This window comes from Vicugna pacos, chromosome 26 (genome assembly GCF_048564905.1).
Source record: "Vicugna pacos chromosome 26, VicPac4, whole genome shotgun sequence".
In the NCBI taxonomy this organism is placed as follows: domain Eukaryota; kingdom Metazoa; phylum Chordata; class Mammalia; order Artiodactyla; family Camelidae; genus Vicugna; species Vicugna pacos.
The window spans coordinates 20,304,337-20,330,008 of record NC_133012.1 but is presented as its reverse complement, the minus strand read 5'-3'; the positions used below and the strand labels follow the sequence as shown (position 1 = coordinate 20,330,008).

Genomic DNA, 25,672 nt, shown 5'->3' with positions numbered 1-25,672 from the left:
CTCTCCCTCTTCTTGTAAAGGACATCATGGAGGCTGCAGGCTCGTGACCTCTTCCAAGCCTAAACCTGCCCAAGGTTCCGCTTCCTGTTGCCGTCACACTGGGAATGGGGCTTGAACGTGTGCGTCTTGGTGGGAACACACACATTTGTTCCATAGCAGATTCTGAAAAATCAGGAACCAACACCACGTCCCCTCTTCATCCTCACGAGTGTGTCCTCTGGTTGCAGGTGTTCCCACCCCAAGCCAGGAGATCCTCCGGCACACGCTGAACACACTGGTACGGGAGAGGAAGATCTACCCGACTCCAGACGGCTATTTCATCGTCACCCCACAGACTTATTTCATAACTCCTTCCCTCATAAGAACTAACAGCAAATGGTACCATTTGGACGAGAGGATACCTGACAGGTCTCAGTGTACCTCTCCGCAGCCCGGAACCATCACGCCCTCTGCCTCCGGCTGCGTCAGGGAAAGAACGTTGCCCAGGAACCACTGCGACTCTTGCCACTGCTGCAGGGAAGACGTGCTCGGCGTGCACGCGTCCACGCTGCAGAGGAAGCCGGCCAAGGACTGCAAAGACCCGTACTGCCCCCCCGCCCTCTGCCAGGTGCCGCCCACCGAAAAGAGCAAAAGTACTGTCAACTTCTCGTATAAGACGGAAACTCTCTCCAAACCTAAAGACAGTGAAAAACAGTCCAAAAAATTCGGGCTCAAGTTATTCCGGCTAAGTTTTAAAAAAGACAAGACCAAACAGCTAGCCAATTTTTCCGCCCAGTTTCCTCCCGAAGAGTGGCCCCTGCGAGATGAGGACACGCCGACCACCATCCCTCGGGAAGTGGAAATGGAGATCATTCGGCGCATTAACCCGGACTTGACCGTGGAAAATGTCATGAGGCACACTGCACTAATGAAGAAACTTGAAGAAGAGAAAGCGCATAGGAGTAAAGCTGGGTCCTCCGCTCATCACAGCGGAAGAAGTAAAAAGAGTAGGACTCATCGCAAGTCCCACGGAAAGTCTCGGTCGCACAGCAAGACGCGAGTGTCCAAGGGAGACCCATCGGATGGTTCCCATCTGGATATCCCTGGTGAAAGGGAATATGACTTTTGCGATCCTCTTACCAGGGCGCCCCGGGAGGGCTGCTTCATCATTGAACACAAAGGGGATAACTTCATCATGCATAGCAACGCCAATGTGATTGAGTCTCATTTCCCCATGACTCCGGAATGGGATGTGTCTGGGGAACTGGCCAAAAGGAGAACTGAGATGCCTTTTCCCGAGCCTTCCAGGGGAAGCTCCCACTCAAAAGTGCACCGAAGCCACAGCCATACCCAGGACCGGAGGTCCAGAAATGAGAGATCCAGCAAGGCCAAGGAGAGGTCCAGGTCCATGGACAACTCCAAAGGCCCTCTGGGTGCTTCTTCTCTGGGGACGCCTGAAGACCTGGCTGAAGGCTGTAGTCAAGACGACCAAACCCCTAGCCAGTCCTACATTGACGACAGTACTTTAAGACCTGCACAGGCTGTCAGTCATCAAAGAGCTCACATTTCGTCCACAAGCTACAAAGAGGTGTGTATTCCAGAGATCATCAGTGGCAGCAAGGAACCCTCCAGCACTTGCAGCCTCTTGGAGCCAGGCAAACCACCTGAGAGTTTGCCATCCTACGGTGAACTCAATTCTTGTCTGACAAAAACAGCCACGGATGACTATTTCCAGTGCAACACCTCCAGTGAGACAGTGCTCACGGCGCCGTCGCCTCTGGGAAAGAACAAAGAGGACCATGACACTCTGACCGTGGCAGAAGGGGTGAAAAAGCTGCCTCTGTCTGACAGGCAGACCCCACATTCCTCCCGGGAGCCCGTAGGGCACAAGGAGGAGTCGCCAAAGGGGCCAGGCGGGGGCCCAGCTGCTTCTGGCACCGTGGCTGAAGGGATTGCCAACGGACGCCTCGTCCAGCATCACGGCGCCGAGCCCAGCAGCCTGGACAAGAGGAAAGAGATATTTAGCAAAGACACACTGTTCAAACCTCTTCACAGCACCTTGTCTGTAAACAGCTATCACAAATCGAGCCTGTCTCTCCTCAAATCTCACCCGAAGACACCTGCGGACACACTGCCAGGCCGGTGTGAGAAACTGGAGCCGTCCCTGGGGACCTCGGCCCCGCAAGCCATGCCGGCTTCCCAGCGTCAGCAGGATTCAGGGGGGAACCAGGAGGCCTCTTTTGACTATTACAACGTCTCTGATGACGACGAGTCTGAGGAAGGGGCAAACAAGAACGCGGAGGAGGAGAAAAACAGAGATGACGTGGGCACCATGCAGTGGCTTCTGGAGAGGGAGAAGGAAAGAGACTTGCAGAGGAAATTTGAGAAGAATCTCACCCTCCTCGCCCCAAAGGAAACCGACAGCGGCAGCAACCAGAGGGCCACCCACTCGGCACGCCTGGACAGCATGGACAGCAGCAGCATCACGGTGGACAGTGGATTCAACTCCCCACGGTAGGGAGAGGCGTCTCTCTGCACACACACACACCTGCCGGGGCCCGGGGCTTTATGCAGATAACTCAGAAAGTCTCTGATTTCACAGTCTCAGTTCTATGAATGAGGGTTAAGAGTTGTGTGAGTTGTATTGTTAACAGCCTGTTTCTGAATTCTTTTTCAGGAATTGAAACAAATGTTTCTGCAGCTGTAGAGATCACCAATCTGGACTGGTGGGTTGGCTCCTTCCCGTCCGATCTAACTAAGACCAACATTTCCCAGTTTTTTCCCTTCGATGTTTATATTGCCACCATGCTGATAAAGGAGGGTTTGGTTTTTTTTTTAAAGTCCTTCAAACACAGTGACTTTTTGAACAGAGTGAGTCGTCAGCTTGGGGGTGGGAGGTAGGGGTTGAGAATAAACTGAGTGACTCAAGGACGGGGTTGGTCCCTTTAGTGAGAATATAATAGCACATCCAGATCTCAAAACCTTTCCAGGGGCTCTGGAAGCTTGTTGCCACTTTAATCCCGACTTTCTGTGCAGCCCACCCCTCTGGCTCTCATCTACCTCCCTCTCACCACTCAAAAGTCTGCAGACTTGCTCCTCTTTACAGAAAGATTAGGGCCTGTGCTCTATTAGATCAAAGCACACTCCAGCATTTTTCTTTCTCCTCCTTCAGAGTTGACGCCAGTTAGGTATGCTAGTCACGGTCCCTTCTTTTTAGTAGGTGCTGGTAATTCAGCGAAGGGTTGACAGCTGAGAGTGTGCAATGGCCAGTGGTCAAGTCCAGCGCACAGAAGTGGTTCAGGAGTTAAGACAGCAAAAGGGAGTTTACGCAACTTTCTGTTTTCTCCTTGATCCTTCCTTCTCTTCCAAGAGTGACTCAGGGCCTGATTCTCCTTCTAAATTCGACTCCAGATTGGTGACTCTGAGATGCAGAAATACTACTGCGAGATCAACATTTTCCATTAGTTCCGATTCCCAACTTTTTACAATATTTATAATTTTAACAAGTCCCAGATGTGATTATGTACTTCATGTATTTATTTTAGTTATTAAGAATTAAAATTAGTTATGGTGTAGTCACTTCACTCTACCTCTGGATATTTTGGGACAGAGCATCCCAAAATCAGAATTGGGAATTGTTAATCTGTTTGTCCCATATTAGGCCTTTGTTATTCCTTAAAGGGCTACTTTTATTATTATTATTATTATTATTATTATTATTACCATCATCATCATCATCATCATCATCATCATCATATAACTTTCTTTCCCAAGTTAACACATATGTTTAAGTCTGTGTCTAAACAAACCACAGAGATGGCACTCTGGTTAAAGTGGATGGGAGGCCAGGAGCCCCTGATCTCCTTGCCCATCCCTCAAGGACTCTAAGAGATCTCAGGGGGTCATGGCACTCAGTCTGAAAACTACTAGCCTATTAAGTGACTTTTCTAAGATATAATTTTTGCTAAACATTTTAAAATTCCAAGTCAAAGCTTAATTTATATACCATTTAATTTATATAGTCTTTTCTTTCTACCTCCCTTTTCTACCCTTGTTTTTCCTCTTGAAGGGGGTACCAGATAAGCATGATTGAAAGTCTGTCCCTGATGGTGGAAGTTCAGCACCATCGCTATGGAAGGTGTGATTCACTGGCCTTCCCTCTGCCTATGTCCTGCCGTTCCTTGCTGTATAGACTGTCCCTGCCCAGTGCTTCTCACACTCCACTTTCCAGCTCTTCACAGATCCCTCTTGGCCTCCGGACCTCCATGGAGGGGAAAATTGCAGAACTCCAGTAACAGCAGCTAAGGAGGCTTTGAGAGCAGTTTGATGGGTTCTAACTCAAAACGCTGTCACTGCGTAATATTGAAAGTTTTTTCTTTGGGGACAGATAAACAGAAATGTTCATATAATAGATGAACCAGCCTCTCCACAGGATATATTTTATTGTCTCTAAATTTGGAGTACAGGAGATGGAATTTATGAATGGGGTTATTTCTTGAAGTAGGCGTATTTGCATCTCCTTAATAATGTGTTCACATGCTTTGCCTGGTAGAAGATAGAAGTTGCCCCGAGGAGACAATCTTCACACAGGAGCTCCGTGTCTGCCCACTACTATGAGGCAGAATTTCCTCTACAGGAATACATAGGTCACCCATAAATTTCATGCAGTCAGAGAATCTACAGAACAATTCCTAAATTTAGCCCTTTCATATTTAATATCCTTTGGTTAGAATCTGGGTGACAAAGTTATTTTCTGTATCTATTTTTAAACTATATTTTCTCTGCATCTTCATAAAGTCACTATGTTGCATTTCTGATGCATGAGGAAGGTCTATGGAGGAAAATAGCTGAGTCATAGGGAGTTTTACTCTCCAGCATGAAGAGTATTTCAGCCCAAAGATGTTACCATGCTGATACCTCTTCATCACTGTGAGATACAAGAATCTTAAGTGGACCACTTACTCAGCTCTTTCAGTAAATAATGCACTGAGCAGCTAGGATTCCTCCCCCAACCCAAAAAAAAGACCGAAAAAGGGGTCCTCCACACTCTCCGCTTTCAGTGCTGGCTCAGAAGTCATGTTCCGCCATGTTTCCAAAGGGAAACCAAAGGGCACTGAGAAGAAAACAAGGTAGAAACTTCAACTATGCTATGACATCTAATACTAAACATGAAAAATCTTGACATGCAAAGCCTGATGTTTCAAGTTTTGAGGCCAAAAACCTGTTGATTAAACACAACAGGAAAATTAGAGGGACCCAGGCTGCCAGGGATGTGTCTGCGTGGTGGGCCGCCCGGGCCTCTGCTGTCCAAGTGTGGGCCCAAGGGAAATGCAGGCTTGTTTCAGTCCTTCTGCCGATAAAATCCCGAAATCTTATTTTTAAGGTTACACTCCATTAGCTCTCTTTTTAAAAGAGTATGACATTTTAAATTTGAGGGTTATTCTTACTTCTCACCCCTCATCTCCATGAACTGTTCATATTCAGAGCCTCCGATATGACGGTCACACACTGGACTCATTATGACGGCGGTGATGAGATATAGCCTCTGGAGACGCTGGGGTGCTGTATGTCTTTTGCTGTTACTGCGTTGGCTGTGGTCAAAGGTGCTCAGAGGCATCTCAGAGCACAGGTAGCTCCCAACTTAGACCTCTGTTGCAGTGATGTGTGTTGACAGTGCCTGGCATACAGCAGGGACTTGATAAATGCTCAGCTTGTGCCTCAAAAGCTGGTTTGAAAGTGGATCCCTTGCACTTCAAAATGCATTCTCCCATAGAAGCGATGTCCCTCATAATGTGTCGATTCCCAAGCCACCCCACAATGGCTACTTAATTCATCAGATGCTTGGTGTACAACAGAAATAACTTAACGTTTGTCTAGCTTTTTGGTGTACAAATTCTGGACCATGGCTTATTTCTTCTTCAGAGTCACTCAGGGGGTAAGTGTATCACGTAACTCTTTCTCTTTTAGAGACGGGGAGGTCAGGTGCCAAAAAGTTACTGTTGTGATTAAGAATGAAGCTGAAGGGACATGGTGACATCCTTGGGGTTCTGCATGTTTATTGCTGTTCTTCCTTCCTCCCCTGACCCTCCATTGTAGTCCTGGCAAACCACTGGTGAATTTTCTTAGAGGAGGTGTAAGGCAGGTAAGTGGCTGAGTCTAGCACGTTCCATCCCTTTAGTGATGATGTTTTGGAGGATTCTTTAGGGATGCCCAGATTTACCAGAAGCATCCTGAAAGAACGTGACTTACTTCTAGAAGTGTATTAAACTGGAGGTACCATCTGCAGTCAAGAAGGATCCACTTGCCTTTTTGGTAGTCGGTGAACAAACTTCCTTTTAAACAATTAACTCTTGGTTTCTTGATGAGAAGCAAACTTAAGGCCACAGGGGTTAGGGTGAAATAGCCTGTTAGGAAAGGCTGCCAAGGTATACTGTTCAGACAAAATTGCTGTGGGTTTAGGGTGGGACGAGAGCAAGGTGGTGAGGATGTCCACTGTGCAATTTGACCTTCAGTCAGTTACAGGGACCAACACATAAAATGTTTTATAAACCTTGAATCTATCCAGTAGGTGAATGACTTAAGCGTCACTATGGTTTCTTCAACCTCTGTGTAAAAAGCTCATAAGTTTCTTATTACCATTTTGAGGATCTTGAACATGAAACCCATTCAGCCCTCATCAGTCAGGCCAAATAATCTTATTCCTGCTTTTGCTCTACATATTTGACATGTTAAAAGTTACAAATCTCTTAGAGCAATAAAATATTCAATTATTTCTAAATTAGAAAAATTTAAAATACTGAAGCCTTTAAATTACCTCTATGCTATAAGAATTCTTTAAAAAATAAAGTTATTTCTACAGAAATGGGGGGAGGGAGGAAATCATTGTAAATGGGTGAAATCAAAGATTCTTTATCTGAAAATAGAATGTCAACTAAAGTATTATAAATTTGAACAGAGATATGAAAAGTTTTGAAAGAATTTTATTCCCATCGGTGCAGCAAATTGGCTGTGGCATGCTTGAAGTCCACCACCAAAGTCAAAAATCTGCTAATCAAGAAGGAAAACAGAATTATTAGGGTAAAATTATTGAATTTATTCAGGAGCAGTTAGATCAATGACTTTCTAGCCTGAAATGAAATCATCACCTATGTATATTTACGAAGACTATTCTTTTTTTAAAAATGATTGTGATAACCATCTATCGCATCAAATTTTGAAGGCATTTCCTTGAATGTGAAAGGAAAGGGAAGATACTTCAAGTGCACTTAGCTGTGTAGCAACCCTGTGTTCAGTATGCTGCTGTTCCATGTCTTGTGAAAACTTCTGGAGCTCAAGTTGGAGGAGCACATGTGAATAATCAGTATGAGATGGTCCGTACGTGACATTGTGAACCCACAGAGGAAATCCATTAACTCCATCATTTGCTCTTCCTCTGGGGCTCAATAGATAATTGTTTATGTTCAAAGCAAAACAAAACGAAATGAAACCTTTTTACTCTTTTAGCACTCGGGAGAGCCTGGCCTCCAACACGTCAAGCATCGTTGAAAGTAACCGTCGTCAGAACCCTGCCTGGAGCCCAGCCCACGGCGGAGCTGGCCCCGCCTTCAGTTTCCGAGCAAGTACGGACCCCCCCCCAAGTGAAGCTGAGAAGTTACAGAAACCTTCCAACTGCTTGCAAGCTTCTGTTACTAGTGTGTGATAGTCGTTCTGCCTCAGATCTCCTGTCTCGTTCGATACAGCCAAGTTTACGACACTGGGACTGATGTTTACATCTTCGGAAAGACAAGCATCTCAACCACAGTTTTTGTGTTGAACTTAAACTGTGCTGCTAAGTAGGCTAGGGCAAAACAACAACAGAAAAATCTTTATTTCAGAGTATCGCTTTTCACGTTTATGGCTCTGTAGCAACAAGAATAGCAGTAGGGGTGATATGTATACTTTTGCTTCACTAATTGTAACTGAGCACACATAGGAAAGTCTAGACACTGTACGTGTGATATGCATTTTCGATGTCATACAATTGCCAAGTCTGTTTGAAAATGCCACAGATGCGTGTTGCTCCCAGTCTGTGGCCACATGGTGCCACAGAACTGATCCTTAACACTTCCAAAAACAAACAAAAAAACAAAGCCACCACAAAATGTCAAATGCGAGGGTCCACCCTGAGGGAATTCGATGCCAAACTGACAAGAAGGGACCCCCCAGCCCTTTGTGTGTGAACCGTTCAGGCGCCAGTCATTCTGCACTGTGAGTTTTCATGACACGACTTTGTAGGAGCCCGTGGAAGTGTATCAGAAGGGGTCGTGATCCAAATCCTGGGAGTGTTTGTTGTCAGGATTTTGTTTTGTAACTGTCACAGATGCTTGTCTGAATTTTTTTTATCCTTCCGTAATCCCAAACAGGAATATAGGCCTTTGAATCTGAAATGGACAAAGGAAGGACCCCCCCCCCGCCCCAGCTTGGCTGGGGCACAGCACTCAGTGATGGGAGAGGTAATGCGATGTTTAAAAGGTGTCAATCAAATATTAAAGGAAAGTCATTTCCTCCTTGTGATACTTATGATAATCTATCTTACTATCATAGATAACGATAATTAGTTTGTTTAAAAGCAAAATGTTCTTTGTGACACAAATGAAGACTGTGGCCTGGGACGTTATTCTTTCTAATGGAAGGACATAAATCTATTTTATGTAGTTTTAAATAGAATGCCTAAATTAGGCTATGGGAGATAATTTTTAGTGGTTATAGGAAAGAGCAAATTTAGGGAGAGTTGAACTTCAGGCCTTTTATTCCTGGGAAGATATCTATAGAGAAAACTTTAAAATAATTTTTGATTAGAAATACACATGTGCCCATGTAATTAACAACAGAATGTGATCATTCTGCAAGTGTAGTGTAATCCTAACTTGTACACCCCTAAAATTTATCAGAATAACAATTATGCATACATGAACTATGCCAGAGTAATGTTTACAAATACTTTGTAACCAGTTTCAGGAGGCATTTTTAGGCGGATGTATAGTTTTTAGCCCAGCTTACTTCAAAATGGTTTGTTAACATTTTGCTTCGGTTTCCGATGTTATGTTGAATACAAAGAAGTTTCTTAGCAGCAAAGGGATTATGAATAATCAAGATTCAGTCTGCTAGGAAAGAGAGATTTCAAAGTTCCCATGTCCTATTTTATGAGAATGATGGAATAAATCTGTAGCTGATGGAAAATTATTCTCCAAAGGGTTACATGCAACACAAGTAAACGGTCTGACAAGAAGTTTTATTTATTTAGTTGAGTGGCATGTGATGTTTGGAGCCATAAAACAGAAAATAAAGATCCAAAAATAAATCTAAAATATTTTCACCTCAGATTTCAGGAATTGGCATAAAATTTGTAAACCACTTCTGCTTTGGTATTAGGTTGAATCACTAGCAGTCTGTTTCAAGAGTGGTGTCCTGTACACAGTGGGACTGAGTCTTGAAACATTTGGGTAGTCCCTCATACTTCTTCAGCCGTTTGGAAGTTTTGTTGGGTCAAACAGGACTCGTCAAGTTTAGGAAAGATTCCTTTTCTGTGCTCGTAGTGAAACGTAAGCCCATTTCTTGGTTAACTCTCACATCACTAAAATGCTTAAGCAGTTGACTTTCCATCTCATGCCGGATTTCCTCCAAGGCATGCCCTGATTGCTCAGAAACGCTCTGTCTCATGGCTTTACTGTGTCCAGAAGGAATGATCATGTATCTGTTTCTTTGGAGAGTTGTATACCATAGAGTTACTAAATTTTTCCATCTAAATTTTTTCCCCCAAAACCTACCCTCACATATGTGTCATTCTAGAGTTCATAAATATTTTAACCATCAAAACAATACATCAGCCTCTAGTCAACCCTCCTCAAGCAGCCATTATAATAATCAAATACTGTGTGAACAGGAAAGGAAAGCATTACCTTTAAGAGAAGCTTTAAAATAGGAACCTATCGATATTTCACAAGACGTAGGTTTACAGAAGACGTTATTCGAATAAAATGTGTAAGCTCTTTGCCTGATGCTATGGGATACATGATTTAAAGAAAAAAGAAAACAAAACAAAACTCCCTTAGACCAGCAGCCGTTAGCATAGAAACGATGGACTTTAAAGAGGGTATGATGTAAGCAGACGTTCCAAGTAGAGATATGCCCATCGGAATCGAATCGGGATTGTTGAATGGGGGACAAGAGGGGGCGGGAAGCACATGATGCATATGACCCAAGATGGTCCGCAGTGATGTCCTCAGTGACCAAACCCTTGGGCCCGCTCCAGGCTTTGCCAGCACCCTTTTCCTCCAGTGAGGCGACAGCTCTGTGTCCCACGCTGCTCCTCTAGACTTCACTTCGAGTTTATCGACTGAAAGGTTTACAGAACTGAATCTGGTTGAATCTCGGTGTAGCGTTCAACTTTAAAGGGTCAACACATCTGTCGGCATTTTGCACACTTATGTATTATTATGATACAGCATATTACTTTATGGTAATTTTTTTTTGACATAGAACTACCTCCATAAATTTGATGAAGCGGCAGCAGCGCGTTCAAGTGTATTGTTCAGAAGAGCCAAGTTGAAAAACTTGCTGACACGTTAGGCCGTGGTGTTGTCTGTGTGTCAGTGATTGCCTGTGTGGACTCGTGACTGTCCCATCGCCATGGTTTGCTTTAACGGCATTATTTCACTCTCAGACGTCAACCTGTCTCCCCTCTTCCAGCCCCCGCAAAGCCCCCTTGACTTTGTGATGAATGAGAGGAAGTTTCCATTTCCTGGCTTCCCGCCCCCACCCTGTTCCTGCTAAGAGTTCTCTCTGGCAAAGAGCCAATTGGTAAACATAATTTAGCCAGCTATTTACTCCTATACAAATCTGATTGGAAGTCCAGGTTTTCGGTCACAAGACACCCGAGAAATTTGGACTGCCAACTTTGAAGCATTTGAGCCCTCTCTGCCTTCTCATTTGCATGCGACCATATTGAGCCCAGGCATCATTTGAATTCAAAGAGCTGTGCCATGCATTCACAACTTCTGTTCCATAATTTTGGACTTCATTTTATATATTTTGCACATCTCAGGGGATCTTCATGAGCATATGAAAAGGGGTGGGGGTGCCGTCAAATAGAGAAAACAAATAGAAAAGCTAAAAGAGGGCTAGCTGGATAAAAATAACAAATGACTGCTTCTCTGACGTGAAGTTCAAGTTCAGGAGGCATAAATTAAAAGTTAATCTGGAGGAAAAATGATCTGAACACCAGCTGTTCCCAAACCTCCCTTTTTCACCACCCAACCAGCATTTCTAAAAAATAAATTTAAATTATATTATAGTCACCGTGGGGAGAAAAAAAAAACCTGTTCAGTGATAACGAAAGCTTTTTTTTTTTGAGGTTGGCACAGCTTTGTAAAATTCTACCCAGGATGAACCACTTATCACCACAAAGTGTACTTGAAAATAAAGTTTTTAAACTTAAATTATAAGCATATTGCTCACAATACAATAGGGATCATATTTTGGAAACTCACCATGTGTATAACACGGGCAGTATTTGGAGCTTGATTAAAAACCAACAACAACCTGTGATGACTTCGCAAATTTGTTTTGGGATCTCAAAGTGCTTCCAAAGCGTTTGGATTCATGATTAACAAAACAGGTCATATTTGTAAAACCCATACTTGAAATGAAGAAGGAAGGAGTGACATAAGATTACCCAGAAACACAGCGGCAGCTACCAGTGGTCTATTTTCTATGTTTGATAGACCATCACGAGAAATCACGAAATACAATGCCATTTTTCTGATGTGTGCTAATAAAGTCAAAGAAAACGGATACAACTTGACACCTTTGTCCATTTTCATTCAAAAAGTTCAGGGTGTTGGGTATTTTACAAAATCCACCCGAATGCCATTGCGGTCCAAGGTCCATCTGGACGTACACCCTTGTTTACAGTTTCATATCAGGCTTCTCTAAATCCTGTGCTCAAATACCGTCTTTCAGGAACACGACTGCTCCCTGCAGTGGAAGGTGCTGAAACAGAAATTTTCATTAAAAACTTTAGCAAGTACTCTTCACCGTGCTGCTTAGCACAACAGGAATTCAGTACTATATAATATTGAGCCCTCCTTGGAAGAATCTAGATTTCCCAGGGAAGCTGATCTAGTTCTAAGTGTTTTTTCCTCGAATTAGGAGATAAAAGATCCTGGACGGGGACCTTCTCCGTTATCACAGGCCAGTCACAGAACCAGTTAGCAGCACGCTGTCAGGCGACAGTGGACCCCAGCAGAAGTGATCCCTTCTCCTCCCTCCTTGCCACCAGCACCGGCCCCTCCCGACCACACTCTTCTGTCCGTGAGCAGATTTCTGCACACACTTAGGGCTTGAAGAAGCTAGAACACAGGAAAGATGAATGCGAAAGCCATGGGAAATACTGCTTTGCTCTGGGTTAGTAAAATACGGGCAGGATAGAGATTACCATCAGTCTGATCCTTGCCAAGTAAGACAAAAGAATCAGCTGTCACTCTGTCAGCTCTCCCAGAAGGTTTTACTAGTATTAAGGATACATCCAATATTTTCCCATAGATTTTTATTTAGGATACATTTCATAAATTATATGTATGAGAGAATTCGTCATTAGATTTCCTGGTGTGTGGGAAATAGACATTGGCTTCTCCCTGATGGAGTTAATCTCGTCATCTTTTGCGGCAGCATCCCAGAGAGGGATTCCCCAGCGATTGCTCTGCCAACACAGAATCCTGTGTTTTTACAGTTGTTCTAGGACTTACAGTTGCTGATTTGCAAGGTTCAGAATTCTACAAGGCTCAAGGGGGACTAAACCTTCTTCTGATGGTTGTATATTATCAGCTCCAGGGCTTTCTTTGCTTGTTGCTGGCTTCAGATGTGAACACACACACACACACACACACACACACACACACACCCCTGCTAACAAGGGAAGGGATGTTCCCCAGGTGAGGCAGCGATGACTCTGGAAGCCAATGTAAGGTTGGAAGCTTGGTTGGTCCACAGACAGCTGCCTCCCTTTCTGTCAAAAGGCTGGTTTTGGCATGCCTGTTCCCTTGCACCCACCAAAAAGAGATACCAGATCTGAGATCTGAGATTTCCTCCAACACGAATCCTCTGCAGTTCCAGGAAATTCATCTTGCAGTACACACAGCTCCTCGCCTGCTTTTCCTCCCAGGTCCCGCCTCCCTGCCTCCCCATTCCCCAACTTAGATCCCCATGCACCGCCGTGGTTTCCACATTGGAAGGGCAAAGCCGTGTGTGGTATTGTGCACACAGGATGGGTTAGGACCAGCGCTGCCCTAGAGTCACCTTCATGTAAGTTACTGACAGCTGCAAATTAAGGTCCTTAGAGTAGCTGACATAGGTACAACTTCCTAGAAGAGAATTAAATTCCAGCGTTCAGTTTAAAGGGATCATAATTCTGCAGGTATCTTTCTCTGAGTGACTGAATGTGACTATTGCATTAGGGTAAATGAATTAAGAAGTGCAAGTGGGATTTACTGTATGTTAGGAAGGAGTTTTGCAGCCAAGACTGCCTTGAATAAAATGTGTTTGCACTGAAAAAAAAATTTTAAATTACTTGGTCTCTGGTTGCTGTAAAGGTCATCCAAGATGGATGTTCTGTTTATATTGTATAGTATTTCATATGAAATAATTACAGTTCATGAAATGTCTTCCCTAATGTTACTGATTTATAACAGCACATTTGTAACATGGTTTTTATCGTGTCAGTGTACCATATTGTAAATGATGATTACTTGTCATGCTTAGTATAATAACTTAAAAGAAAAAAAAGCACAGGGATTTTTGTAAGTCTATATTTGAAAGTCCCTCCATATGGTAATATTGTGTTCATGTTGTTTATGTAGTGTTGTGTGAAATATCCATTTTGGATTGTGTTACTTTTTAAGATATTAAATAACATTTGGTTATATGTCTAAGTGGATTTTCTTGGGGGGGGCGGGGACTTGAGATAAAATACCTTACTTGAGACCGCTTTATTTCTCTCCTCAATTAATAAGACTTCATAACAAATTTTTATTACACAGTCTTGGTGATTAGTGGTTTTGAATTAAAACAACTAAAAATGGAAATTTCTGATCAACATCTTTTTCCAGGAATGTTGAAAAAGAAATCCCATTTTTAGCTAGCTATTCAAATTTAAAATAGAGTAAGGTTTCCAGATGCATACAATTAAGTTTTCTAAATGAAATTACAAAGTAATATGGTCGGTTTTGTTGTTTTTTTTTTTTTTGCACTTTCTTTTGTTATCACTTGTACCGGAGCATTCATCCCCAGATAAACGCGAGCCCTTCCCCAGTGCACGCTCACAGGCTAGGCACGTATTCCAGCGAGGCCCTTGCCCAAGTGCGGAATGTCTCCGTGTCTGGTTGCCTTCAGCGTCCTTCGTACATTCTTCTGACTCTCCTCAGTGGTGGCAGATCGTTGTCCTGGGAGATCAGACCTCATTTTTTCAAGCCGGAAGTGATCTGCTGTCAAGCAAATGATTAAGCCGGGAAATGGCATTATTAATCATAAACAATTTGGAGCCGTGAAGTTGAGCCTGATGTTCGTGTGAAGGCAATACCCAAAGCAGGCTTCCCAGGACTGTTTTGAACAATGACAAGGCCGTTTGAGGAAGTGCGGAAAACCCAAGGGGACGCTTTGAAGGACAAGTCTTATTTTACTTGTGTAAGTTTGTCTCTCTAGATTTGAAAACAGTCTCAGGACAGACACTGCATTTTTCAAGCACGGAGTTGAGAAGGACAAGAATTCTGGAAGAAAATTGTGAGTTTTACTCTGAGACCAAAGGCCTCTGTGCTGGAGGGAAGGTAGTTGTATGTTCCTTCCAGAAACATCTGGTCAGCTGGACACGTGGAGGAAATGTGGTCACTCACTCCAAAGATGGAAGGCAGGACTCGGGCTCCTTTGAGAGAATGGTCACAGTTCGTAAAAGTCTTTTCTTTCCAAAGGAAATAGTATGGTTTTGACTTATTTTTAAGTGTGTAGAGTGGTGGGTTTTTTTTTTTTTTTGACTCCATAAAGAAAATCCAAGCAGAGTACTTGATATTTGCCATCTACTCTGTTACAGCTGTGAAATTGAGAGCCACTGCATCATAAAAAGAAGTTATTCACCTGATTTTAATAATTTATTTAACTGCGAAATCGTATCCCTATTTTGGGAATACTTGGATTTAGTGATATTCCCCCTCTTGGGGCTCAGTGGCTCCAGACTTTCCCTGTAAAGCAAATAGTTAATCATCTAACACATGGAAGGAGGGGGTGTGATGAATGTTCGCACAGCACGACACACAGCACAGGAACTTCAAGAAAAATCAAGGCACCTGCACTCAAGCGAGGCGGGGTAGGGTTTTTGGTGAATCTTCTAGAAAACATCAAGTTAGGAGTATGGTGTTGAGAGGGAGAGGGAGATGCCATGTGTTAGGTAAGAGAAGTAAGGCCAGAGATGTTAGTTTGGAATTCAAAGGACAGAGTAGCTGAACTGCTGATGCTCAGTGAAGAGCAAATCCTCTCTTCCAAAGGCAGATCTGCAGCTCCAGTGGAGTGAACGTGCCAGCCAGGGCTTGTCTGGGTGACTGTGTAGAAGGGTGACTTACAGCCCCCAGCGTCCATCCCAGGCCACCTTTCTTCATGTCCCCCCCGTTTCTGCCCTTTGGTTGTAAAGTTCAGGGCATAGTTTTTCTTTTCTATTACCTCAGGCTTATTTCACTTTATTATTCTTTTCTCAGCATAAAACCAAAAATTTTTGTTTTTATGCTTTCTCATCTATTAATGTTTGGACTAATTTCTGATCTCATATATATATTATGATAATGTGGCATATAATATATGATTTATATTAATATATAGTATGTTGATATAAATAATATAATACATTGTATATATTGTATACACGCTGTATATCTTGTATATTATATACAGTAAAATGGGGAAATGTCATGCTTGTGGAAGAGATTCAAGAATGAGATTGTAAATGCTAGGACATTGAGATGTTATTGTATATTATATACAATAATACATAAGTTATATACATAGTAATTATGTATATAACTACAATTGATTACTAGTACTTTAAATTTCATATTTATAGTGCCTTACCTCCCTTGTACACACAAGCCACCATCTTCCCTCAGTCTCGTTTCCACTCACTTTTGCACTAAGAATCTTTTGTTCTCCAGCACTTGGATAGAAGTTTACCACCAGCTGATTCATCAAAGGCCTGAGAAATCACCAACTTTCAGAGATATAGCTATATGGGTAGGTAAACAGATATACAGATGATTAGATGGATGGATAGATAGACAATTAAATGGATGGATAGATAGGTAGGTAGGTAGGTAGACGATTAGATGGATGGATGGATGGATGGGCAGATAATTGGATGGAGGGATGGATAGGTAGGTAGGTAGATAGACAATTGGATGGGTAGATGGATGGATAGACAGATGATTAACTAGATACATAGATCAACATTGCATTAGACCAAAGATCTCTGTATTTTTATAGTATGTAAATCACAGTGAAACAAAAGGAGATATCATGCAGAAAGATACAGTGTGACTCCATTTTAATGATGTACTGAGAATTTGTTACCTTGGAAAATTATTTTTGAACCCTCTTGTATCTGTGCGTCAAGCCAGCATCTGCCATTCTGTACTATAGCCTATATTATGGGGAAAAAAATTTCCCCCTGAAAGGCACCTCCTTTAACATCAATAACATCTCAATGGTCCTAGCATTTACAATCTCATTCTTGAATCTCTTCTGCAAACATGACATTTCCCCATTTGCCGTCCCATCAGGTGGCAGAGGTAGCAGTGGGTCTGTCGTACACAGTGCAGTTTCACGTTGCTTGTCATCGTTGACAGGACGTGTGGCAGATTAACAAATCTTAAATGGATTGGAAAAGACAAGGTGTTTTTTTCCCCTCTTTTTCTTCCCTTCATATGTTTTTGATGGCCATTCATGGGATCTGTGTCGAATGTCAAAGGATCAAAACTCAGACTGGGAAGGTTTCAGGATTCTCAGGGATGGAGAGATGACCTTGGAAACAGAAGATGCCATTTCCAGTTATTTCCCTTTCATGTCTCCTGCCTTTAAAGGGGGTCTAATTAGATGGACTGGGGGCTCCATCTGGCCCTAAAGAAGTCAGGCAAACAGGCACAATAGAGGTTATCTTTTACAGTTGACTTTTGTTCTAGCCAATTGATAGAGCTACCAATACTCAGAGAGACTTTCCTAAAGTTATCAGCAGTCGGAATGTTTTGTGGATAGATTATTGAGAGCGAAGCACTTCCATGGCATTTTTAAAACGAACATTTGATTATAGTTTTAAAATGACAGAATTACTGTGACCGTAGTACGCACTTCTTGTTCCCCCTTCCCAGTTTCCCCTATTGTGAACATCTTAGTTTGGTACATTGGTCATAACTAATGAACCAATACTGATACACTATTGACCAAAGCAATACTTGATCCAGATTTCTGCAGCTTGTCCCTACGGTCATTTTTCTGTTCCAGGAGCCTGTCTGAGACATCACATTATATTCAGTCATTGTGTTGCCTTCGTTTCTTCTAGTCTGAGGGAGTTTTCTTAGATTTTGGTTTTGATGACCTTGACGGTTTTGAAGAGGACTGGTCAGGAATTTTGTACCATGTCCCTCAATTTGGGTAGGCCTTCTGCTTTTCTGATGACTAGGCTGGTGTTAGCCGGTATGGGGAGGTAACGTGTCGTTCGCGTCGTGTACCACAAGTGTGTATTACCAACACCACCGCTCGCCACTGCTGCTGTCAACCTTAATCACCCAGCGTAAAGTGATCCGAGGTTTCCTCACTGCAGAGCTGCTCTTTTTCTTTGTTTCCCTAAATTCTTCTTTGGAAGAAGGTCAACTAAGCACAACTGACACTTGAGTGAGGAGTCATGCTCCATCTCTTTATGGGCGGAGCATCTAAATAGATTATTTAAAATCCTGCACAGATTTGTCTCTTCTTCCCCATTTATTTATACAATAATTTTTCCCCATTCGTATATGCTCACAGATACTTATTTTATGTTTTGAGTTGCAGTCCATTACTGCCTTATATGTTATTCCTCAATTTTTCCAACTTTTGCTATTTGCTCCTTCAGTAGGCTCCTGTATCCCTTTGATGAACCCCCCCTTGATGTGGCTGTTTGTTTGTTTCTGAGCATGTCCTAACCTTCTGGCACTATAGGATGCTCTAGGCTCGCTTTGTGTATCCTACCCCAGTTGCAGAATCAGTCATTTCTCCAAGGAGCTCTAGTCTCTTTTACTGAAGGAGGGTATTAGAAGCCAAGATCTAGGTGGCAGCTACGGCCACCACCGGTACTGGAGAGCCATAATTTCTAAGCCCCCTCTGCTTGTAGAGTGAGGAGGTAGGTGTGTGTTTATGTGTATGTCTCTAAATATTGCCATATGTAACATTGTGTCTCCAGTGAGCTAAACGTGAGTTCATACTGATGTATCCGGCTCTAATCCATTACTCCATAAATCATTCTAGCTTCTGCCCTTGCTTATCTGTAACCTCCTCCTCCAGCAGTGAGAATCGTGGCTCCCACTATCTGCTGTCCGTTTACTTAGTTGTTAATTATAGTGCATATATGGTGGTTCATCCATTGCGTTTTGTAAACCTGATTAGATAAGTATGGATAAGCATGGAAGTGAAAAAAATGGAAAGTTTTCTCACCTTATCCTAAGTATGTGGCTTACTTAATGTGACAGCCCTATAAAGACCATAAACTTATTAATGAGCTTACTTGGTCCCAGTGAGATTGCACTGAAGAATTTTAAGGTTCAGAGGGCAAAGGGACGTGAATAATATTATTTAATGTGCCTCTTTCCTTACATCACACTGTCAGTTCTTGGAGAGAAAGCATTATGTGGACTTAACAACAATATCTAATGTTTGATAAGACTCTACTTTCTTCTCCCCACTTCCAGCCTCTGCATCTCTAAATTTTAGTCATATTTCGAGGTCCAGATCAAATGCCGTCTCTTTCCCAAGGGCTTGTCTGAACAGCCCTTCCCCCCTTCCGTGTCCTGAAAAAAAATATGGCCTCTTTCTCGATCTCAAAGTACAACGTTTTGAGCTTTGAGACCTTCGGTGGGCTGCGCTGTGCAAGGAACGGGCTCGGTGAGAGCCTTCACGCAGGGTGTCAACAACCTGGGCGCCTTGCCCGCGTCTGCTCCTCACCTCCGGAGGCTTCCGGAGATGCGCTGACCGGTGCTCCTGCTGCTTTGCTCGGCGCGAACGTCTTCCCTGTTACAAAAGAACACCAGCGACTAGGGCAGGGCTTTGGAAATGCCAAAAAGTTGTGCAAAGATGAAAAGCCGAATGGGAAGCTTTAGTCCCTTCTTGCAAGTTCACGTGCGGCGGGCTCCCAGCCTTTGCTCTTGGGCTGTGACGCGGGAGGAGTTGTGCTACTGCTCAGCCCGTGTGTGTGTGTGTGTGTGTGTGTGTGTGTGTGTGTGTGCGCGCGCGCGCGCAGCAAAACGTGGGAGAGGAGTTGAAAGAGAGGGTAAGAAGCCCTTGAATGAGATTCTGCCTGGCGTGCGAAAGGGCGAACGTCACCCCTGGAGCGTGGGGAGCCGCTCTGCGGGGGAGCAGGCTGTGCGCTTGGCGGGGCTGCGGGTGGGGGTGGCTCTTCCCCGGAGTGGTGGGAGTAATTATGACCGTGGTCACAGTATGTTTCCTTTTAACCGTATCTGAAATCTAAGGACAGCTGACTGTTGTTTATGCAAACGTTCCACAAAAGTATAACAAAAAAAAATCTACTTTCTCTCAGTTTGAGGGGCTTTCTCCCGTATCGTAGCCCGTGTTTTTCTGTTTCGTGTCATTTCTTCCCCCAACCTCTGGCTCCTTCTCTTGTTGCATCTGTGAGACTTTGACTACAGCTAATTTTTCATGGAAATGTGCTCATTTCTCTCCCCTCCACCCCGTCACACACTTTTCAAACAAGTCCTTGATTTTGACTTCTTGATGGTCTTTGTCGTAGCTGCCTGCAACAGTGTCCCCAGCTGTGACTAACTCATTTTGTAGCGGTGACTCTTTTCAAAGCCTAACCAGGGACTTCTAACAAAGAACTTGCTATTCCTCACAAATACTCAAATTAGGTTTAAAAAAAAAAATTAAGCCCTGCTCTCGGTTGACTTAATACCAGATTCCCCCAAAACCCTAGTTCACCTGCAGTGTTGGGGGTTGGAGTATTCAGCAAGAGTGTCGGAACCAGGTTATTCTCCACGGCACCAGGGTTCAGAAATGGTGATGTATGTCCTGCCCTGGGGTGTGGTTGTGGGTCAGGGTGAACTCAGTGACCACACAGTCTGGTTCCCCCCGGGGGATGGTGCAGGTAACTTGAAAAGAGTCTTCTAAATCGACTCTTCTCAAAAGTCTTGCCTCTGAAAAGACACCTCTTAATTTTAGTTTTCTGTATATTCCATTTTTTCTACAATAAGCCTATGTTATTTGAAAGTCAGAACACTGTTTATGAAAACATAAAATGCTTAAGAATACAATAAACAGGAGAAGGGTCATAAATGGTGACTTACGTGCACCCTGTGTTTTAACCCTTCCTGGTCAGTGAATCCTTTCCTTTCCCACAGCACTTTCTGGCCACTTCACCTCTGATGGGGACTAAACTCTGATGCTTGCAGATTTCTCTTGAGTATAAAAAAGCCTTCTTAATTTTTCAAGTTGCAGATCTATGTGCTTCCTGCTTTCCAGAGCAAAAACAAGTCTCCTGGTCTCAATAAAATGCAATCCAGAATTTCTTCAAATGAGGTAGGATTAAGACGAAAAAAAAAAAAAAAACCCAGGATTAAAGGTAAGGTTTGTTTCTTCTTTTAGGGGCAGAGGAAAAGCCATCATGTAGGGAAGATAAATGAATCATTCAGAGCCAGTGTAAGCTGGTGCTTGATTCATTCTCCTTAGTCATTACGTTCGTAATTAAACTTTCTTCCCAAATGATTTGTTACAACGAACTCATTTGCCCTCAGAATCGAAGCAAGAATCTTCAGATACTTCCTACTGTACCTGGAAATCTGGTGCTTGTCAATGCATGTGGCACTTAATCCGTTCTTACTGTAATTTGTAAGAAATATACCTCAGTCATAGACTTTAAAAACGATCACCCCCCAAAAGGTAGCTTTAATAAATGGATGCATTTTTTAAATTTAGGGCCCTGTAGTTGTAGACTAGGTTTTTCTAAAGCTGATAAATAAATGGAGTTTAAATGGCTTTCTTCCAGTTTTATTGAGATGTAATTGACATCCAGCACTGTATAAGTTTAAGGTGGACAGCATAATGATTTCCCTTACATACATCATGAAATGATTATCACAGTAAGTTCAGTGAACATCTGTCATCTCATATAGATATAAAATTAAATTAAATCTTTTTCCTTGTGATGAGAACTCAGAATTTACTCTCCTAACAGCTTTCATATAGAACATACAGCAGTGTTAATTATAGTCATGTTGTACATTACATCCCTAGTACTTATTTATCTTATAACTGCAGTTTGCACCTTCTGACTGCCTTCATCCAGTGACGTTTAAGCTTGATAATACCTCAAGTACCTTCCTAAATTCAGAAATTAACAATACGTGGTGTGCAGAAGGAACCTAAGTCAAAAGAAAGATTAGCCACAAATATACCTGCATGAATTGTAATGTCATTTGAGTATTAATTTTGATAAAACGGATATTTTAAGTAGCAGGCATTCAGTGCTTTCCTCCTGACTGCGAGATATCCTGGGTTCTAGGGACACAACGTAAAAGACGTGGTCATTGTCTTCTAGGGGATTCAGAGGGAAGGTCAGCCCCTCACCTGGAAACCAGCAATGCGACCAGGGTGCAAGATGCTCAAGGCAGCATGGGAAAGCGCACCTGCCTGGAGCAACTCCCGCTTCTGGAACTATGCCGCCTGCTCACCACCTGCGGGGGTTGGCAGCCAGCCTCACTCATCTGACCTCTGAGGCTCAGGGTTACGGTCTGTTACCAGATGGGGACGGATTCTACCTTCCGTTGCTCACAGTGGTGTCTATGAGGATTTTATGAGACCTATGAGAATGACACACAATGGGTAAGATACAAAATAAATAAATAAATAAATAAACCAGTCTTGTGCAGGTTTGGGGCAACCATTGTGGTTGCTCTTGTGGCAGAGTTATTTTTACAGGCAATTGGAATTTAAGATGGACCTTTAAAGAACACGAGAACAGAGGGGTCCTAAGAGTTATTCCAGGCATGGATAGCAAAGGCTTAAAAGTAGGAGTGCCAAAGATACTTTTGCAAGACAGAGAGTATCTTTAGACTTAAGGTTTATCATCATAAATGCAGTGAGTGTCTATCAGGTCGGTGGGGAGGGCAGCCAATGTTACCTAGAAATTTTCTAACACACCATTTTGCTACAGAACGTTGACAATGATCATGGGACAATGCCACACCAGAAGTCCGTCACACGTTAACGCCACAGGTCTGCGTCTGCAGAGGACCCACCACCCAGCCCTCATTTCCAGTTACTGTGCTAAGTCTAACCTCCTCCGGGAAGCGCCTGTCTCAGCCCAGCCCTCTCCAGTCATGTTAACACTCTCGTGTTCTTTGCTTTTCCTCCTTTTCCCGGGGATGTATCATGTGCCCCCAGCTGGATGATAACAGCCCTTGAAGTTGGGAAGGCTTTCCAGTCCTGTCACCTCCCAGAGCCTGCCGGAGGGTGGGCTCCAGGCTGGGGCAGTGGTGCTGGCCAGGACCAGGTCCTCCATAATGGTGTCTAAATACGCACGTCACGCGGTCTTGATTTTCTGCCCGACTAAATGTTTTACTCCTGCTCTTCGAGTGCAACCTTTTCCTTCCAGCAGACAACTTGTTTCCTGTGGACTGTTCGTGGCCCCTCTAGAACATATAGAGCAATAATTCTCATCAGTGAAAGGGGGCTGGCATGACTTAGCTGCTGGGGAAACGGTTTCGAAGCACACAGGCGTGGTCCCCAAGAAGACTCCATTCACTCGGGATTCTGACTCAGTAAGTCCAGAGTGGTGCCCAGGCATGAGTATTTCAGAAAAACTCCCTAAGCTCGAGTTTGTTTCCTTCACCGCCAGCCTCCCCTGCCCCCAAACAGGGAGTAGCTTGAAGTTTAGTGGTGATTTCTTAAAATGACCTGCAGGAGTCAGGTCACGTTTTCCACTTTTTTCCTGTCTCCTCAGACATAATTCTTTTTTTTAATTATTAAAGTGTATTTGATTTACAGTATTATGTCAGTTTCAGGTGTACAGCAGGGATTCAGTATTTTTGCAGGTTGCACCCCACCATGGGTTATTTTAGAAGATAGTGGCTGTCATCCCCTGTGCTGCACAGTAAATCCTTGTTGCTCATCTGTTTTATATATAGTCGTTTGTCTCTGTTAACCCCATACCCCCACTTCCTCCCTCCCCCTTTCCCTCTCCCCTCTGGTACCCACAAAATAATACAAATGAATGTATATGCAAAAAGAATCAGGCACGGATCTAAAAAGTCAAACACGAAATTATGTCACTGCCAAGGTGAAGAGCGTTCTGTGAGACATTTATACAACCACTAATGTTTTCCAAGGACAGGAAATCCTTAAAAAAAAAATTCCTTCCTACAATTACAAGAATCCTACTTAAACTGAAAACCTTATTCTTAGATATCCCAGTGGCCACCTGGAGATGGAAAGGTTTCTACCGCACGTGAATAACATGTCGGCCGCTGGCCCCGCCTCTCCGCCAGCAGAGCCCTGGAGCCGTGGCTTCTGGATCCGAGGTCAAATTCACCCCTTTGAGGATGCTTCTCTAGGAGGGAGCGCCGGGCGCCAGGCTGTCCCTTGGCTAACGTGGGAAGCAGGTGAGTTTGTCTTGAGCCTCTTCCTATTTCCCGCTCACCAGTTCCCTCCTACAGCCCAGCTTCTCGTACACAGGAGGAAAGCCAGTAACTCTCTAGGAAAGTTCTCTTTTCCAAAGAGACTCATATTATAGAAGAACCTACAGTAGGAGGCTGCTGGTGGGCATGGCTTTCTACCTAATTTCCCAAGAGCCTGCTTACGTGTCTTTCTGCCCCTTCCTGTTTGTCTGTAACGAGCTTCTCAAGGGGGAGGGTTGTGTCTTAGTCACCGTTGTTTTTCCGGTGCTGACACAGACAGAGATGTTTATGAATGAATGAATGAATGAATACACGAGTGAACGAGCGGATGCTCGCGGAGAGTGGTGGAGGCAATGTCGGCACTTAGGGTAAGGTGACCTTCCACTATGTCTCCGATCGTAATCGCCACCTGGAGCTCGTTTTATTCTGCTCTGTCTTAAAGTTTGGCTAGCTAATTGAAGAGCCTTTGGAATAAAGGCCCGTTCTTTAAAGACGCTTCTAAGTGAGATCTTGCGGCTCCAGTCCTGATACATTCTCAGGGTGGTGATCTTACCCGTATTCCTAGAGAGGCATTACTGTCCGTAATTTTTAAACCAAAACACTGGTATTTGAAAACTCCTTGAGATAGAACATATTTATATATTTGAAAAATAATGAGTAAAACTAGAATTTGGCTTATAATACTCTCTCCAGAACTGTCTCTAGCCTCGTCTTTGAACCACTGGCCCCTTGTACCTCGTGTCCACTGTATGTGTGACGCCCTTGTACATAGCCTGAAAGATTCCAGCACCCATGGATGTACTCACACGTACAAACAGTAGCGGTGCCGTGTTACACAAATAGCATGGAGAATGGGAGAGCTGTTCACAGGTGGGGGACAGACAGACAATAGGAATGTCTGGTCTGTTTGTTATGCCTCAGTGATGTTAGCATTTATTGTTATTTTATTAGAAATGAATATGTGTTTATTACAGGAAATCTGAAAATTACAAGAAAGCAGAAAAGAAGCAAACGAGAAATAAGCATCATTCTAGCACCCAAAGATGATCACAGGTGTTACACGGTATGTGTTTCCTTTTAATATTTTTACATATTTTAAACAAAATTGGGACCACAGAGTCCAAAGTGTTTTGTAACCTGCCTTTTCCCAGCAGTTACCGTGAATGTTTCTCGTGACTTTAAATATTCTTCTAAATATTACTCTAAATGTCTGTGTAATTTCTTCCCTTGAATCATTTTCCTTCTGTTTCTCATTGTCCGGCATTTTGTTAAACGTTTTCCTGATGTTGGAATTTTTAGGCTGCAGTGAATATCCTTGAAGAAATCTGAATGTTTCCTGGAATTAGAATTCCTGGGTCAAAAGCTATATGCATGCTTAAGGCTTTTAAAATCTATTGTCAAATTATGGTTCCCAATTTGTTGTGTCCAGTTACACTGCAGCCAGCAGTGATGATGAAATTCATTTGCTAGCGTATTTAAAGTTCGCTGTCATTTCTGTATTTTCTGCAACTGTAGGCATTCATCTACCATTTGTATTCAGAGGTTAGGTTCTGGTGTATCATGGGCAGAATTCTTCTGCCTATTGATTGAATCTTTTGCAGGTAAGGTACTGGACATCTCATAATTAAGTTTTAATAAAATATATTAGAATAAAAGATTTTTTGCCTTTTTTGCCTTTAGAAGGACACCATGGGAAACTGAATTAGTCATTTTAATCATTAAATATTTTGAGAGAAAGGAATCCTTCTGCT

At 43.2% G+C, this 25,672-nt stretch overlaps 1 protein-coding gene across 10 annotated transcripts in view; it reads left to right on the top strand.

Annotated features, from left to right (window-relative positions):
* Positions 1-13,939, top strand: part of STOX2 (storkhead box 2) — a 174,276-nt gene extending 160,337 nt beyond the window's left edge. For 8 of the 10 annotated variants that reach the window (XM_072950481.1, XM_072950486.1, XM_072950484.1 and 5 more), the window contains 2 exons: positions 228-2,493; positions 7,483-13,939. In XM_072950481.1, coding sequence (XP_072806582.1) covers positions 228-2,493; positions 7,483-7,678 — 2,462 coding nt within the window. In that variant the 3' untranslated portion in view covers positions 7,679-13,939. Of the gene's footprint in view, positions 1-227; positions 2,498-2,656; positions 2,706-7,482 lie in introns of those variants that run through there. The other 2 variants (XM_072950482.1, XM_072950483.1) reach the window with 2 other exon arrangements.
* The last annotated feature ends 11,733 nt before the right edge of the window (positions 13,940-25,672 follow it).